This window comes from Dryas octopetala, chromosome 4, assembly GCF_963921425.1.
Source record: "Dryas octopetala chromosome 4, drDryOcto1.1, whole genome shotgun sequence".
NCBI lineage: Eukaryota > Viridiplantae > Streptophyta > Magnoliopsida > Rosales > Rosaceae > Dryas > Dryas octopetala.
In genome coordinates this window covers 16,059,951-16,079,120 of record NC_141369.1, presented here as the reverse complement: position 1 = coordinate 16,079,120, position 19,170 = coordinate 16,059,951, and the positions used below count along the sequence as shown (strand labels likewise).

Below are 19,170 nucleotides of genomic sequence, written 5' to 3'. Positions count from 1 at the left end.
AATCGTCCATAGATGGGTTTTCCTATTATGTTATTTTTGTAGACCACTACACCAAATATATTTGGTTTTATCCTATGAAACTCAAATCAGACGTGTTTTCTATTTTTATCAAATTCAAGGCCATTGTTGAAACATTTTTTAAAACAAAAATTGTTCAATTTTATTCTGATGGTGGAGGAGAATTTGTCAAATTGCGTTCCTTTCTTGCTACTCATGGAATTACTCACCTCACCACACCTCCCCACACACCAGAACACAATGGCATGGCTGAGCGTCGTCATCGCCATGTGGTTGAAACTGGTCTTACATTGCTTCATCATGCCTCTTTACCTTTAACTTACTGGTCATATGCTTTCAAAACCGCTGTTTACCTCATAAACCGAATGCCTACACCCACTCTTCACAACACATGCCCCTACACTGCTCTCTTTGACCAATCTCCTAACTACACTAAACTTCGAATCTTTGGTTGTCTTTGTTTCCCATTGTTGCGTCCATATAATTCCCACAAATTGCTTCCACGTTCTCGCCCTTGTGTTTTTCTTGGCTACTCCCCTACTCAAAGTGCTTACTTGTGCCTTGATGTTTCGTCTAAACGTATTTTTATATCTCGACATGTTATATTTGATGAATCTCAATTTCCATTTTCTAACTTTGATCTTACACCAAATCGTGTTTCCTCTGCTAGCCTCTCCACTTGGTCATCTCTCATTCCCATTGTTGCTTCGGTGCCACTTCGTCATGCTACCACACCGCACCACCAGAGCGTGCAGCCCACAACACCGGTCACTCTTGCATCTGCTCCCAGTTCGAGCTCGGAAGGAACTCATGCCTCTCTGCCTGGTTCCTCTATGGCCCCACCACTCATCCCTTCTCCTACCCCAATGGTCAATACAGGTCCACCTGATCCCCAACCTGCTGCCCCCCAGCCACGACCACTGCAAACTTACATCCGCAACCCAAACCGATCTGTAGCTCATTTTCCAGCGCCTGCAGCACCCAATCCAGCTTCTCGTGTCCCACTCCACATCTCTGACCCACTACCATCTCCTACTCAAAATGACCATTCCATGGTGACTCGCTCCAAAAATCAGATCTTTAAACCCAAGTGCCTTAATACAGTCACCAAACACCCTCTCCCATCTTCATTGGAACCAACTTGTGTCTCTCAGGCTGTTCGTGACCCTCATTGGCGTGCCGCCATGTCAGAAGAGTTCACTGCCTTGCTTCGCAATGGCACTTGGGAGCTTGTTCCTCCTTCCCCTGGTAAAAACATTATCGGTTGTAAGTGGGTGTTTCGCACCAAACGAAACCCGGATGGCAGCATTGATCGGTACAAAGCCCGCTTGGTGGCAAAAGGGTTCCACCAAAGACCCGGTATTGATTTCTCCGACACCTTTAGTCCGGTGGTCAAACCCACTACCATTCGGATTGTTCTACATATTGCACTTGCACATGGGTGGCCCATCCGTCAACTTGACGTAAATAATGCATTTCTTCATGGGTTTATTTCTGAGGATGTGTTCATGGTTCAACCTCCTGGGTTTGTCGATTCCAATGTCCCTAATCATGTGTGTAAGCTGCGTAAGGCTCTTTATGGCCTCAAACAAGCACCACGTGCTTGGTATAAAGAGCTCAGTTCATTCCTCCTCTCGGCTGGTTTTGTCAATGCCATTTCGGATGCTTCACTCTTTGTTTATCACCATAATACTGTTGTTATTTATTTTTTGGTCTATGTGGATGATCTTATTGTCACAGGCAACAACCCTTCCATTATCTCTCAGTTTATTGCTCACCTTGCAAGGCGATTTTCCATCAAAGATCTCGGGGCCCTTCATTACTTCCTTGGTGTTGAGGTTGTGCCTACCCGTGCTGGATTATTTTTATCTCAACACAAGTACATCCGGGATCTCTTGACCAAAGCTCATATGGATGGAGCCAAAGCGGCTAGTGTTCCCATGTCCACCACAGATTCTCTCATTTTACATGATGGTTCTCCTCCTGCAGATCCAAAAGTTTATCGTCAACTTGTCGGTGGTCTTCAATATCTCAGTATAACTCGACCCGACATCTCATTCACTGTCAACAAGCTCTCTCAGTTCATGCATATGCCATCCACCATCCATTGGCAAGCTCTCAAGCGGCTCCTTCGCTATCTTAAAGGAACTCTGTACCATGGCTTGTTTTTCCGTCGCTCCACCTCCCTCAACTTGTATGCCTTCTCCGATGCGGATTGGGCGGGTAATCGTGATGACAGGACCTCCACGACAGCCTATGTTGTGTATCTTGGTGGCACTCTCATCTCATGGAGTTCTCGCAAACAACGCTCGGTTGCTCGCTTCTCCACCGAGGCTGAATATCGTGCTATTGCCTCTACTGCTGCTGAAATTGCCTGGGTTCAGTCCTTGCTTCGAGAACTTGGCATCTCTCTACCAAGGACACCTCTTATCTCCTGTGACAACATTGGTGCTACCTTCTACTGTGCAAATCCAGTTCTTCATTCCCGTATGAAGCATATTGATATTGACTTTCAGTTTGTCCGTGATCGTGTGGCTCGTGGTAAACTACAGGTCTCTCATGTTTCCACCCTTGATCAGCTAGCAGATGCTTTAACGAAACCATTGTCCCGCCACCGCTTTCATCTCCTTCGAACCAAGATTGGTGTCTCCGATGGGACCACCATCTTGCGGGGGCGTAATAAGGATTCCTCCTCATCTGCTGATATTCTGCCATCATCACAGCAGCATACAAAGTCAGAGATCAGCTAATATTGCTTGGCTGATCTCCTTTCCTATTTTAGCCTTAGTTGACCTTTTTCATTAAATGTATTTGATTTATTCTTGCATTTATTCTTGCTGTAATTCTGTCATGTATTTATTGCTACCCTGTACCAATGTGTGTATATAACACTCATTTCAATATCAATAGAAAATCACTTCAGCCAATATCTTATAATGTCAGGATTGGGTGATTGCAGTCTTTGCTCCATAATTCCATTTACTATTGTCTTGTACTGTGCTTGGATCTTCAACTCTGGCTGCATATGGCCCCTTGAAACTGACCTTGTATTTGTAATATTAATATTGCAACTATAACATGAAATATATTCAAGGAATGTCTGTTACATTACTTGGTCAAGAAATGTGATCATCTGCATAGCATTACTCTTATATAAAAGGATATTCTTCCAAAACAAGTTTGCATCTTGTTTCCGAAAGTGTAATGATGTTGCAGACATCCAAGCAATTCCTATTTCCACTGCTTGGTGGTTTTTCTCTTATGCTATTAGTTCATTTCCAGGATCAATCAGGTATGAATGATCGATATCTGCAATAAATAAAATGTATATATGTGTCTCTCTCTCTTAAATGTGTAAGCAGTCAGCTGAGGCCTCTATCTCTTAAATGCGTCTGTCTGTTTCAGGCTTCATCAGCATAGATTGCGGCCTTAAAGGAAATTCTAGCTATACTGAAGAGACAACCAGCATTTACTAAATTTCAGACACAACCTTCATAGACACTGGTGAAAGTAAATCCATATCACATGATTACAGAAATGAGTATCAACAGCCGTACTTGTCTGTTAGGAGCTTCCCTCAAGGAACCAGGAACTGCTACAAAATAGACCTAACAACTGGCGACAAATATTTGATCAGAGCAAGTTTCGTAAATGGGAATTGTGATGGCCAAGATAAACCACTGGAATTCGAATTACATCTTGGGCCTAATTTATGGGAATCAGTGAAGTTCAAGAATGCCTCTAATGCGGAAATGCACGTAGAGCTCATACATGTCCCCCTGCGAAACTATATACATGTTTGTTTGGTGGACACAGGATCCAGGGTTCCGTTTATATCAGCAATAGAACTGAGGCCTTTACCTAATTCAACTTATGAAACACCAATAGAATCATTGGCACTTGCCTGGCGGTTTGACATTGGTCCATTAATAGCTAACTATTCAGGATGCAGGTGAGTTAAGTAATTTTTAACTAGGAGATCAAATAATCAGAACACTGATCAAATTCAACTAGCTAAATACTGATGAAATCAATATCTCTTAATGATATCTTGTTAGGTATCTAAACGATGTTCATGATCGTGCATGGTCTGCCTTTGACAACAATGATTGGACAGAATTAAGTACCAAATCCACCATCGACTCTGACTCAAACAATCTTTCCAACCAGCATCTTGGGTCATGAGTACTGCTGTCATGCCAAAAAATGCAAATAGTTCCTTGAATTTTGGTGGCAGCCTCCTAATGATAATTATATATGTACTTGCACTTTGCAGAAGTCGAAAGCTCCAAGCCAACCAGTTTAGAAATGGAGAGCACTTTCATGGGCCATTTTCCCTTGACTACTTGTACACAAATACTATTTACAACAGCAAGCCTTTGAGTCAAGGAAAATATAACTTTTCAATCTTGAAGGCTGAGAAATCTAGCCTTCCACCTATCCTGAATGCCATCGAGGTTTACATGGTAAATAAATTGTTACAATCAGAAACAAACCAAGAAGATGGCAAGTAATTAATTATTCCTTACACGAACTTTCATCACTATCAGTTTAGTGCCTATGCATATATGAATGCGTTTAATGTGATTTTCTGTTTGTGACTTTGTGTTATGAAAAATTTTAGTTGATGCAATCACAAACATCAAGTCAAGTTATGGAATTGAGAAAAACTAGCAAGGAGATCCATGTTCCCCTCAAAAATATTCATGAGAAGGGGTAACCTGTAGCTATCATGACAATGAGCCCCCAAGAATCATATCCTTGTAAGTATCTCTTCACACAAAATTACTGATATATATATATATATGTATATATGTATGTATCTTCATTTTAATTCCACTTATGTCATAGTGAATTAAGTTATGAAACATGCAATTAGGGACTTGTCCTCAAATGGATTAACAGGGGAGATAGCTCTTTCTATATCAAATCTCACAGTGCTACAGAAATTGTAAGTATATATGTCTTACTGTGTGTGCATATTGTCCAAATTTCATTTGGTGCAATCAGTTTTAAATGAGTTGAGCTGCTCATTTCAGGGATTTATCAGACAACAACTTGACAGGACCAATTCCAGACTTTATGTCTCAAATGCCAAATTTAAGTGTCCTGTAAGTTATTTGATGTATGATGGGGCTAACTGCACATCCCTTTTTACAAGGCATGGTGATAGTATAGTGCTTAATTTAACTTTGCAGAAACCGAGAGAAAAACAAGCTCAATGGTTCAGTTCCAGTAGAACTCATTGACAGAAGGAACAATGGTTTGCTATTAAGGTGTGCTTTATAGAAAATCACGGCCTTCAAATTTTGTGTTTTTTTTGAGCCTGCTTAAAATTTTGTGTTTAACTCACCCTGAAACTGTTGTTAGATCTTAGATTGATTAACACAGATGACACCGGATTTCCATTTCTATATCTATTTTCAAATTTCTTTCTACATGAAATTATAAATGATCAAGTATTCCCTTACAAACTGGATTGTTGGGAATTATTACATCTGCTACTAATATTACAGAGGACTTTGCATTATTGGCCCTATAATGTCCAATCTAACTATTAGAGAAATGAGAGAAATCTCAAGGTTTTCTGATTAAAAATAATAATAATCAATCATACAAACAGCCAAAAAGGTTGTTTAAATACGTTCAGAACCCTAGACGTTTGAAATTCAAAACGGAAATAAAAATGGAAATTAATAAAGTGCAATTTAGGAAACTTATTCAAAAACACTAAATTGCTTATTTGAAGCCCTAAACGAAGGAATTTGGCCAAAATAGGCACTGGGTAGGGCTGAAGCTTGTTCCTTTTCTTGGCCTACTAGCGGTCGAGTTGTTGCATAAACCGTTCTGCCATTTGTTCTACATCACATCTGCTACTAATATTACAGAGGACTTTGCATTATTGGCCCTATAATGTCCAATCTAACTATTAGTTGCTATCAACCATTTTTGTGTCAGTTTATGCGAAAATCCAAATCTATCCGGAAATGTTTCTTGCAAAAAGAAGAAGCACAATTTCCTTATTCTAGTAGGGTCAATCGTAGGAAGTTCAGTTCTCTTATTATCTGTTGCAGCTATCTGGTGGGGATTGAAAAGGAAAAGACAGCATGGTAAGACTTCCAAATATTAATGATGATAATAACACCTTCTTCATAAATATATGCTTAATAATCTTGTGATGATAATCGTAGGAACTGTCACCGTTGCAAAAGCCACCATTGGGGCACTGGAATTGACAAAACGACAGTTTACATACCCTGAGATCCTCAAGATCAAAAAAAACTTCAAGCGGATTTTTGGAAAAGGTGGATTTGGAACTGTTTATCATGGCTACATTGATGATACTCAAGTAGCTATCAAGATGCTTTCATCATCATCTGCTCAAGGATTTCAAACAATATATTGCAGAGGCACGTTTCTCAAATTAAACTAATGCAGTGTGTTTTTTTTAACTCAATCTTATGTAATAAACTAAGATATGTTGTGGTCTCTTAAATCATAGGTTAATCTTCTTATGAGAGTTCATCATGCAAACTTGACAAGCCTAGTAGGATATTGCAATGATGAAACCAACAAAGGGCCCGTTTACGAGTACATGGCCAATGGAAACCTACGAGACTTTCTTTCAGGTTTGGCTGCAATTGAAAGTATTCACTTGCAAATTTCAATAGTTCTTAGTAAATCCAAATTATTGAGACATCAATAAATTATCAGAGGCTTTGAGTTTTTAGCACTAGAAATCTATATTCTGCATCACGACACTATTGAGGTTTCCTTTTATTTTTTGTGGATGTAGATAGCAGTTCAAATGTCTTGAATTGGGAAGGTAGACTTCAAATAGCAACCGACACCGCACAAGGTCAGCAACTAAATGATTTTCATAATCCTTTTTCTTTTTCAACTCTTTTTATTTTTTATTTTTATAAGTGATGTCTGAATTTTTAATTTCAGGGTTGGAGTATCTGCTGTAAGATTCTTATGGACTTTGGTATTGTCCTACTTGGATAATCAACTAAATGCTAAACTTAAGAAGCAAGTAACAGGAGTTTACACCAAATTAATTCAGAACTAGTTCACATTCATTAGGTATCCTAAACCAATATGAACTAGGATTACTTAGATGTTATGCTACTAGCTAACAGCTGGACACAATCATAAGCAAGTCTTTATATAGAAGTCTAACTAGGATTGATAAGAGTTACCTTAGTGGGAGGACACTCGGAATCAAGACCCTATATATAGCATAGGTCCCTAACCACACAGAATAACTAAGCATTTGGTTCACTGCCTCTCTCATGTGAAGCTCTTCAGGAACTGTGTTGGTTGGAAGACTGGTGCATTCAGACTAATTGACAAACACTTGGTGTGCATCTCGTTCACTAGCAATCTTCTGCAATCACCATGGCCTCATCAGGTTAGTAGCTAGTGTCTATTCAATAACTTATTTGTTTGACTGTGTGTGTGTGTAATTAGATGTACAATGATTAACTTACATCTGCACCATGGTTTTAAGCCGCCTATGATCCACAGGGATGTGAAACATCTTGCTGAATGAAATTTTCCAAGCCAAACTATCTGATTTTGGCCTATCCAGAAATTTCCCTGCAGATGATGGGACTCATATATTGACAGGTGTTGCTGGCACTCCTAGCTACCTTGCCCCTGAGTAAGTATTCTTTTGTTTTCAGTGTGAGTAATCCTACAGACATCAAAACAAATCCCAACATTTTGAATCCCAGCTGTGTTTCATTTCGTTATATCTCTAGCCACTCTGGATCTCATTAATATCCGACATTCAGTGACTAAAATTTGAGAGAACTTTTGGTGCCTCTAGTAGTACATGTTTTGGTTTATGCATCATCATTAGTATTCAAAATATTATTAATATGTCAGTGAAGAAATAAACTTTGAATGGATATTTTAGCTATATCCTTTTTTAAAGATATGACTTGAGTTGCATGGTTGTCTTGAAGGTACAAAGAATCAAACAGGTTAAATGAGAAAAGTGCTGTGTATAGCTTTGGTATGTACTGTTGGAGATTATCACAGGTCGACCTGTTTATTCAAACACACATGAGAGGATTCACATTGGTAAATGGGTTGGCTCCATGCTTCCAAATGGAGACATCAACAGCATTGTTGATATAAGGCTAGAGGGATGTTTCAATATCATCTCTGTGTGGAAAGCAGTGGAAATAGCAATGTCATGTGTATCTAGAGATGCCACCAAAAGGCCAGTCATGAGTCAGGTAGTGGTGGACTTGAAGGAGTGTTTGGCTACGTACAGAACTGCCTGGAACAAAGCAGACCGGCATTGACACTGAATCAGGAAGTTCCATTGGGATGATGTCTCAGAATTCAATCACTATGCTGTATCCCTCAGTTAGGTAGCAGTACCTATCCATCTCAATAATATAATGGTTTGGGATGTACTATATATTAAAATCCTGCATGTTAGCACATGAACAAATTCTGCAGGGTTTAGGGTCTTAATATACAATCTGCTTGTAATAGATACTGTATTATGCATGATATGGATTGCAACTATTTCATAATCAAATAATGTACAGTCTGGTTGTAATAATGTACAGTCTTAATATAAAATCTTCTTGCAATAGTACTATTTCAATCCTGCAGGTTTTATGGTCTTTTAATATACAGTCTGCTTGTAATAGATACTGTATTATGTATGGATTGCAAGTATTTCATAATCATATAATGCCACAATCCACATAATGACCAGAACAAGCGCATGCATAAAAGAATTAAGCAAGAGGTTTCAATTTTTTTACTGTTATAAAAGCAAGCTGGGTTGATTTGAGAAGAAAGTTAAGAAACTACTTTTGGTTTCCTGACTTGTTAAACCTTACTGCATTGTGTTTTTTTCCGTTAAACCTTACTGCATTGTTGAGAGGACAGAGGAAGACTATACGCAGAGAATAATGATGATAATTGCTTTATTGATAATGAGTTGTATTTCTTAAATATGGAATTAATTACAAGAGTATTCTACTAGGAATGGGATACTGAGAATTCTAATAAAAATGAAATACTAAAGATCGAATAGGAATAAAAGACTAATAATGGACATGAGCCAATTTTATTTTCATAAGCTTTCTCTTCCACTAAATGTTTTTTCCTTTTACTACTAATTTTATTTTTTACATTACTTGTAGGAAAACAAAATGATGAGTGGACGGTGTGGACCACTCTAGGATCTTAGCCCAAAACATATATTATAATTAATCAACTTTATTTGCACGAGTCACTAACCCAAAAACCTTAACAAAGTATTATGCTGCATATTCCATCAGTACCCCATCAAATCTAACAGTTTCCAAGCATAATCTATTGTGATGAGACCTTTCTTTTTGTTTGTGGGAAAATCCACATCGATCCGAACAGCCAATCACGGCTCAACACGTGGCTGGTCAACGCCCACCTCGGAGTTGACTCTCAGTGGTCAAATTTTGACCTCCACATCATCACTGATCAGCATTTCCTCTGCCAGCTCAGACCGAGTTTCTACGCCGGGCCCACCATGTTCGGTCCGAGCCGAACCGATGATCTTCCAAGGGATCGAGTGTCCATCTTTCCACGGTCATCCCGGTTCGGCTCGGCTCGGCACAGGGGATGGTCTCCATCCGAGTTCTGGCGTCGACCAGTTAGGGCTCGGAAAGACCCCAGTCTACTGGACCGGCTCGGTCTGGAATCCCATGTCCGATCCGACCACACATGGACTTCATGTCTACGCATAAGAACATGTGTTCGTATCGGCTCGGCTCGGCTCTCCGCCGCCATTCCCGGGAAGATCATGCTGGGACGAACCGCCACACTTAAATGCACCTGACACAAATCTTCTGACAGATAGAATATCCAGTCTGCATTCATGACTACTGGGGCAGTTTGCCTGAACCTTCCAACCTTGCATTTAATAGGGCATTCAATGCAGCATTGAATGCTGAGGAAGTAAGCAGCTGAGCATGCAACTAGGTCTGACCAGGTGCGTGGGTCTCTGGCAACCATTCATTCACATGCAGGTAACTTATTCATTAAGTCTTCCTTTGTCTATATAAAGGCACCATATATGCACAAAATGATGATCTAACAATCTATGCACACAACACTTATACAAAAAATCTCCATCCACAAAAGAGCCTACCCAACTTGCTGAGAATAACCCAGAACATTTGCCTTGTTCTTCCCATTCTCCCAAGTTCATACTCTGTTCTTCCTCATCCACCATCAAACACCATCGTTGACTTCATCATCGGAGCGTGTTTGGCTGGTACCACACCGGTCCATCTCCTTTGATCTTGTTTCTCTTGCAGGAAGATCTCAATCAACATCCACTTCATCATCCAGTAAAGCATCTGATCAGCCAGATCAGCTATTCTAAGTTGTTGCATCTACCTTACGAGAATTTGCATCAACACTTTTGTTTATATCTAAGGTCACTCTGGCTTTCATTTATTTTCGAGATTTAGTGACCAAAATATGGGAAACCTTTTGGTTCCTCTAGTATTATTGTTTTACTTTATCCATCATTGTTGGTCTTCAAAATTATTAATATGACCGTGAAGCAAACTTAAATCAAATTAAGAAATGAAGAAAATGAAGAAAGAAACTATAAATGGATATTTTAGCAAATCCTTTTCAGAATATATGACTTGAGTTGCATGGTTGGCTTGAAGGTACAACCTATCAAACAGGTTAAATGAGAAAATTAAGTGATGTTTATAGCTTTGGGATTGTATTGTTGGAGATTCTCACAGGTCGAGCTGTTTTTCATATATACAAGTATGAGAGAATTCACATTAGTAAATGGGTTGGTTCCATTCTTCCAAAAGGAGACATCTACACCATTGTTGATCCGAGGTTAGAGGGAAGTTTCAATATCAACTCTGTGTGGAAAGCAGTGGAAATAGCAATGGCATGTGTATCTACCAGTGCCATCAAAAGGCCAATCATGAGTCAAGTAGTGGTGGACTTGAAGGAGCGTTTGGCAACAGAACTGGCTGGAACCAAGCAGAGCGGCAATGAAAGTGAATCAAGAAGTCCCATTGAGATGATGTCTCAGAATTCAATTACTATGCTGTTTCCCTCAGTTGGGTAGTAGTACTTATTTATCTTTGATAAAATAATGGGAATTGGGATGTACTATTTCAATCCGCAGGTTTGCACATGTTATAATCCTGCAGGGTTTAAGGTCTTAATATACAATCTGCTTGTAATAGATATTGTATTATGTAGAGAAAATCTTCTATGAGACGGTCCTATTTGTTTTATACATCATCATGTTATGTGACAAGTTACGTGATAAGAGAGATAGATACAGTAGACTTATAGGACGATATAGGACGGTCCGATGAAAGTTTTTTGTATTATGTATGGTATGGATTGCAATTTTGCAACAATTTTATATTCCTCATCAAATAAAGCCACAATCCATATAATATGCACTCATTCCCATCCGGGCCATCCAACACTATGTTGCTAACAATAACCAAATTTACAAAGCAATAAACCTTTAACAACCTTAATCTTCATTAAGTCAAAGTAGTAGTGCCTCCTACTTTGTTGACAATTTTAGAGCTGAAAATATTATTGACTAAAACATGTACATGCATAAAAGAAAAGGTTTACTTATGTGAAGAATGTGCATTACTCTCCACATAACAATCTTAATTACAAGGAGTACATCCCAATTTCAATTAACCTGCCTGCTCTGGACCAGAACGCAGCAGATTATTTAATGGAGTTAATTACACTTACGTACACCCCCTGAGATTTATCGTTTTTTCACATACACCCCTTGGGGTTTCAATAATTACACATACACCCCCTGAGGTTTCAAAACTATTGCATATAATCTCTTATGGTTAGACGAAAAATGATGAGAAAATATGTAAAAAGATATGCTAAGGGGTGAAATGACCTAAGAAGATTACTCAAGATGTAAGGTCTAACTTCAATACAAATATTTTCTTTTTTGTTCATTTATTTTTTTTCTCTTGTAGGGGGTGTAATTAACTCGTATTTAATGCTCCCCAACAAACTATAATAAAAATAAAGAAAATTGGTTGCTTTCCCCTAAAATTTTGTTGGTATATATCTCGGTAACACTATTTTCATTTTCCATATTTTCAAACACGTGAATGTTGCATTTCATGGATTTCTAATAAACAACCTTCTTTAATGAAATACGTATGAGATTCCTAGAATCCCATTCCTTGAAATTTACCATAAAATATCCAAAATATGATGAAACTTTTTTAAATATCTAAAGTGCCTTTCTTAAATTTTTTTCCTCATTTAGTGCGATGTTTCTTACCTAAAAGAGGTTCTCACCACTCCATTTCAAAGTTCTCTGGCTGATATCATTTAATTTTCAAAAACCTCAATACATGCACAGAACGTGTGCTGATAGAGGTTACAGTCTCTACGAAAGAGAAAGGAGCTGGCAAACTTTGATGGCAACAGCCAACAGGTACCCATTTGATTTATTGGAGATCCTGACTTTGGATTATGACCATGCATGGACCCCATTTCCAATGTAGGTCTCCATTCATCAATAACATAACAGAGCTGTTCCAACTAATAATCTATGACATAAAGAGTTCTAATTATGATTCTCAATGTCTGTACAGTTGAAGCATTATGCTGTCCCTTCATTAAGATTGTCGTTGGATTTGAATAGTAAACTTTTATGTAATCGGTGTATACACTTATTATGTATATATCTTGATAATCATATGTTAACTCTTTATTTTTATGTAACTGGTATATAATAAATACACTTATTATGTATATATCTTGATAATCATATGTTAACTCTTTATTTTTATGTAACTGGTATATACATTTATTATGTATGTCTCGATAATCACATGTTAAGTCACGTTATGAAAAAAGACACATAAAGTGAATATACTCATATGCCCATAATAAGAAAGTTTCTTTCGGATTTGGAAGCTAATTGTAATTGTTTGATTTCCCTTTCTTCTACTTGACTAATTGTAATTGTTTTATGTTTTTGTAAACCAAACTCTAATTTGAAATAGGAAAGCAAATAGATGGTGTTTTCAACATTAATTTTCCAATCGGTTTCAGCTAGCTAATTAAGCCAGATATGCCATACTTGACTTTCCAACTTGTCGCCAAATCGGCTGGTTTTCAGAACTACCAAAATAACTCCATCACATGCAACTTTGACACGGCTTTAACTCATAATGTCACCACCTACTATCGTCTCAACTACCATACCCCCCCTATTTAATAAGAAGAGCAAAAGAAGAATTTATTGTGTTTTGTCTGTAAATTATTTACAAGAACAAAAGTGTAAAACAAGACCAAAAAAAAAAAAAAGCTCATTGATAATCCAAGTTGCATCTTTTTAATGCAAGTAAAACCGATGAAACTCTCATTTAATGGCCAAAACAAACTCCACCTTCCCTCTTCAAGAGGAAACTTCAAATGGGTCATTTTCAATGCCCTTATAAGGTCCAATTCACACCCAAATCTTCAAAACAAAATCGTTTTAGAAAATGGGTATACACTTGAGAGCAACCTTGGCTCTGGTTGTTGCATATGCATTTGTAAGTGGTAGCAATGCACAAGAATCAACCACTCTTGTTCCAGCCATCTTCACATTTGGGGACTCTGCAGTAGATGTGGGGAACAATGACTACCTTTCAACTATTTTCAAGGCTAACTACCCTCCATATGGAAGGGACTTTGTCAATCACCAACCTACAGGGAGGTTTTGCAATGGGAAACTGGCCACTGACATCACTGGTAAGTAGAAAATTAGCATTGGCTTCAAAAGCCTTTTCTCATTTTTAGAATGTTCAAAAGCCTAGTTCTGGTGTATCTTCTTCAAGCATGAGAAGTACCTCTTTTAGCAAAATGGATACCTTTTGAGCTGCACAGGGGATTAGTTATAGAACTGAGAGCTTAAATTGGGTAGTCAAATTAATGATTTTTTCATACTAGATATCAGTTTCAGAACATAATTAATTTCTTTATGCAGCTGAAACTTTTCTGCAGCATTTTGAAAGTAGATTTCTTGCCATTTTTATCTTCCGAAAGCCAAACGAAAAGTGATTACGAAAATGGGCACCTGAAACTTGTGCTGCATTTAGGGATCACGTTTTCTTACTAAATTAAATGACCGCATCATGTGAAGTGTTAATTAAGGATTTAGGATTAGTACACCCTAAACCCTTAATTAACAGTTCATCGTAATAATTGATATAGTAAGTACATATCAATTGCCGTGCTCAACTACTGTGGTAAAAAAATTTGGTCCCTTTAGCCTTAGTCTTTGGGATTAGTAGTTCATTAGAATACAATAAAACTATTTAGACTACATTTTGGACTGCGTTTCTGCTAAAGATGGAACTCGCTTGTATATGTAGGTCTCACCTCTGTCTATTAGAATATTTGAGCGTTTCAATTGACTTGTCAAAACATAATCTGAATTTCTTTATGCAGCTGATACTCTGGGATTCAAGACTTATCCACCGGCATATCTTAGCCCACAGGCATCAGGGAAGAACCTTCTTCTCGGAGCTAACTTTGCTTCAGCTGCATCTGGTTACGACGAAAGAGCAGCAACCTTGAATGTAAAAAATATATCTTATTTGTGACAGTCTAAGTACACTTATATATGACAATACCATATGTTTCATACAATTGAACTTGTGTGGCAGCATGCAATCTCATTGCCCCAGCAGCTACAATACTTCAAGGAATACCAGAGTAAGCTAACCAAGGTAGCAGGAAGTAAGAAAGCAGCATCCATCATCAAGGACTCACTGTATTTACTGAGTGCTGGCAGCAGTGACTTTCTTCAGAACTACTATGTCAATCCTTTGCTTTACAGAGTCTACACTCCTGACCAGTATTCCTCCACCCTTGTTGGTGCATTCCAAAGCTTCGTTAAGGTATCTTCATATTGCTAATTGGTATTGGGTTAGATGCTCGAATTTAATAGTACTTCAGACTGAAACTAAGTTTTCAATCTGCTGCTTTGCTTGAAAACTAGGATTTGTATGGCTCGGGAGCCAGGAAACTTGGAGTGACCTCACTCCCCCCATTGGGTTGCCTTCCGGCTGCACTCACCTTGTTTGGTGCCCATGAACAAGGGTGTGTCTCTAGAATCAACAATGATGCCCAAGCATTTAATAAGAAGATAAGCTCCGCTGCAGGAAATCTTCAAAAGCAACTTCCTGGTCTTAAAATCGTCATCTTCGACATTTACAAGCCTCTCTATGATGTTGTGAAATCTCCATCAAATTACGGTAATGAACTGAGTTTTCAGCCCAGTAGCCTAGCAAAGCATGGAAAGCTAGCTAGCTAACTATATTTGTCTAATATTGTCTGTTATCATTTTGTAGGCTTCGCAGAAGCAAGGAGAGGTTGCTGTGGTACGGGGACTGTAGAGACAACAATATTGCTGTGCAATCCAAGGTCGATAGGAACTTGTTCTAATGCGACTCAATATGTGTTTTGGGATAGTGTCCATCCATCTGAAGCTGCTAATCAAGTTCTTGCTGATGCATTGATAATCCAAGGCATCTCCCTCATTGGATGAGGATACATGCATTCTTCTGTTTCTGTAACATGTTGAAGACTGCTGCTACTTGCTTTTAGGTACTACTATGTTTACAAAGATAGTGACGCAAAAGCTTAATAACAATGTAGTTGGTACCATGCAATTTATTAATTTTATTACATAAGAACTTTCAAGAGATGCAATGGTTTAGAAATTTACTGGTTGACCTTATTCTCTTATACTAAGATGTGATTGTAATAAAATATTTTCTTAGTTAATTAAGGGAATGTAAAACTAAGCATGGGATCTCAACTTTTTTTAGCATTCAGACAATATTATGATAAACATAAAATTCTGTTCAACACTAAGCTTCAGAGTTAATTCATGATCACTACCCACCAGGCCACCCCCACCCTAACATTGGCTTAACTTATTGCATTTTTTTGGTACTAATTAAGCATATTAACATAACCAGCAAACTAGAACTTAAGGTACATATGAACTAGAAAACAGAAGCACAACCAGAAAATAGCTAAACATTATGTTTCAAATTGATTAAATACTGAAAAATCTGGTGCTGGTCACCCTACTTAAGAGATTTAAAGAACTAATCAAAAGGATAGCATCTTTTGTAATGTTTTGTAAATTACCAGAAGATACAACAAAATGGTGATAAATGGTGATAAAAACTGAAGTAGACGAAGCATATGGCAAAGGTGAAATGCCACCAGTTATTTCCTCAAGTAGCGGGCACACTAGGAGAAAACAGGGTGGTGATCTGCATTAATGGTCCTACCATTTGCCACCTTCAGAGTTTTCGCTGCTTTGTCAGCTTGCACAGCCAAGAAATTTGGTGACTTAAGTAGCTTGGTTTCATCAGTGTTCATCTGTGCCAGCATTCCTGACGTTCCTGTTATCTGTGCTGCACCACCAGGATGAGAGAGAGAACACATTACATGATAAGAGTCTTCAAATCATAGCAAGGACAGATGAACAACACTGATGAAACCAAGCTACTGTGCAAGTTGGTTCTGTATCGATGGCCAAAAGAGTATTTGTAGACTTGAATTCAATCTGAAGGAATAGTATGGTGCACCACCTTTTCTGCACAAATCGTTTAAATGAGGTGGCTTTGCACAAGTTTTCAGATACAGCTTTTGTTTTCGAGTGGTTCTGTAGCAAAACTTTTAAAATGTATGAACTGATTCAATTCTTGGATTTTGGAGGAATTTTTTCTCTTGCTGCAAGAATCCCAACCCAGCTGGCCTCTGCTGCCCTCTTCATGCTGGAAGAAAATTTCATTTTTCTAAAGTTCATGGAATAAAATATGTTGAGGCATAGATTTTTCTTTATAAATTTCAGATGCAATTGTTAGGACTTTGCAGAGTAATAAAACAGAGAGTGAGTGTGTGTTTTTTGAGGAATGAGAGATAAATTGGTGTGGAGAAGAGGCATATCGGAAAAAAAATGGAGAGGTAAAACTTTATGTGGTTTGTGCCAATTTGTACTACTAAGTTTTGATTTAGGGTAATTATGGAAATTTAATCGATAATATTGTATTAAATAAATTTAAAAAAGAGATTGGAGTGCAGCATTACATTTTTGAAGTGCAAATAACACCTCCCTATACACGAGAAATTATTTTGTATAACCGATATATTGACACGTGGTATAACCAATTTATGTGTTATAATATGAGTGGATATTATTAATACTAAACCCAACTAATATAAACGCATCGTTCAATAATACCCTTACACGTTAAATTGGTTATACCACGCAGCGGTATATCGGTTATATCCTATAATTTTTTCCTATACACAAATGTATTCGCCCCCCACCCCCCTCCCTCCTTTTTCAGCTTTTTAAACTTCTTACTTACATGTTTTAAGTATGGAGAAGGATCTATGGCACCATATTTTTTACACAAGTTTTGACCAAAGTTTTCAATAAGGCTTATTCCATATAGGATTTCAACGATCCGAACCGTCTATTTTTTAGGTTTCCATTAAAAAATCATCATTGAAAAACATTAGGTAAATCAAAAACCATTTATCTACAAAGATTAAATGGTTAACAAAAACCTAAGAGAAAAACAAAGATTAAATAGTCAACAAAAATTACAGGCTTCACCAAAAATAGGATTGCCTAAAATACCCTTCATTCAACAAAATAGTCACGTAAGAGAAAAACCTAATAAATGAGGGTATAATTGTAAAATATAACCATTAAAATAAAAAAAGATATCCCACCACTTTAAAATGTGGAAAGAGTGGTGGGAAGTTATAAAATAATGATAATAAAATACAAAAAAAAAAAAACAGTGAAAATGTCAATTGACACGTGCGAAGTGCGTGCCAACTGCCAAGAGGCTAGTATGTACCTAGACATAATAAGTGTTTAAATTTTTTTGCTTATAGGTTGTATCTATTTTTTCATTATTGTGTGCATATTATATGAATTTTGATATATGAAACATATGCTCAATAAAGTTTTTATTTAATTTATAGATGAGAAAACAATATACAATTGATGGGTTTTTCAAAAGAAGAATACCCAAAACTCTAAAGCCAATTCATCATTACAAGATTCAAATATTGAGACACCGATTTTAAAAAATCGTTCTAAATCTCGAATTGAAACCAATGACAATGAAGTTGATCTTAGTACTTTAACGCGATGAAATTCGACGAGCTTATTTTAACGCCGATCCATACCAACCTATACTTTCTAACTATCCAAAAGTAGGACCAAATGCTCATCGTCATAGCTTTCAAAGTTCATGGTTTAAACAATTTCCTTCGTGTTAGAATATTCTCCTACGAAATATGCAACTTTTTTGTCTATCGTGTTATCTCTTTAATAAACCATCTGGGCAAACTATTTTCACTATTGACGGATTTCAAACATGAAAGAAAGTTAGAGATTGAAAAAAAATTATGTTTTTTTTAATCATGAAGGAAATATATGAACTCCCCTCATAAAATTGTCATGAGATCATGCTTGGACTTGGTAAATCAGTCTCAATATATACAAATAGTGGTTGGTAATTACTCATCTCAACAAATTGCATATAATCGACTACGACTTAAAACCTCAATTGAAGCAGTCAGATGGCTTGCATTTCAAGGTTATGCTTTTAGAGGCCACGATATGAGAGACACGATTCAATCAATCGTTTAGATTTTCTTCAAATGATAGAATTGTTGGCTTTATATAATGAAAAAGTTGCAAGAGTTGTATTAGACAAAGCTCCAAAAAATGCCTCTTACACATCACCACCAATCCAAAAAGAAATTTTACATATTTTTTCAACTAAAGTTAAGAAGCGATTCGTGAAGAAATTGGATATGCAAAATTTTGTATCATTTTCGATGAAGCTCATAATTAGTCAAAGAATGAACAAATGGCTATAGTAGTGCGATTTGTTGACAAAGAAGGTCTTATCCAAGAGTGTTCTTTTGGGTTTGTTCATGTGTCTGACACCGAGGCATTGACCTTGAAAAAAGGTAAATACTCTATATTGTCACATAATAACGTCATAACTATTCAAAATATTAGAGGCCAATTAAGGATATGATGGTGCAAGTAAT

At 37.4% G+C, this 19,170-nt stretch overlaps 1 protein-coding gene and 1 pseudogene across 1 annotated transcript; both read left to right on the top strand.

Annotated features, from left to right (window-relative positions):
* The first annotated feature begins 3,222 nt into the window (after window positions 1–3,222).
* On the top strand, window positions 3,223–11,134 carry LOC147287335 (putative leucine-rich repeat receptor-like protein kinase At2g19210; annotated as a pseudogene).
* A 2,394-nt stretch (window positions 11,135–13,528) lies between these two features.
* LOC147287334 (GDSL esterase/lipase APG-like) lies at window positions 13,529–15,775 on the top strand. The gene is made up of 5 exons (XM_086239040.1): window positions 13,529–13,815; window positions 14,515–14,645; window positions 14,733–14,966; window positions 15,068–15,323; window positions 15,420–15,775. The coding sequence occupies exons 1-5, from the start codon at window positions 13,566–13,568 to the stop codon at window positions 15,614–15,616; spliced, it is 1,068 nt and encodes a 355-aa protein (XP_086095166.1). The 5' UTR covers window positions 13,529–13,565; the 3' UTR covers window positions 15,617–15,775.
* Window positions 15,776–19,170: the final 3,395 nt, after the last annotated feature.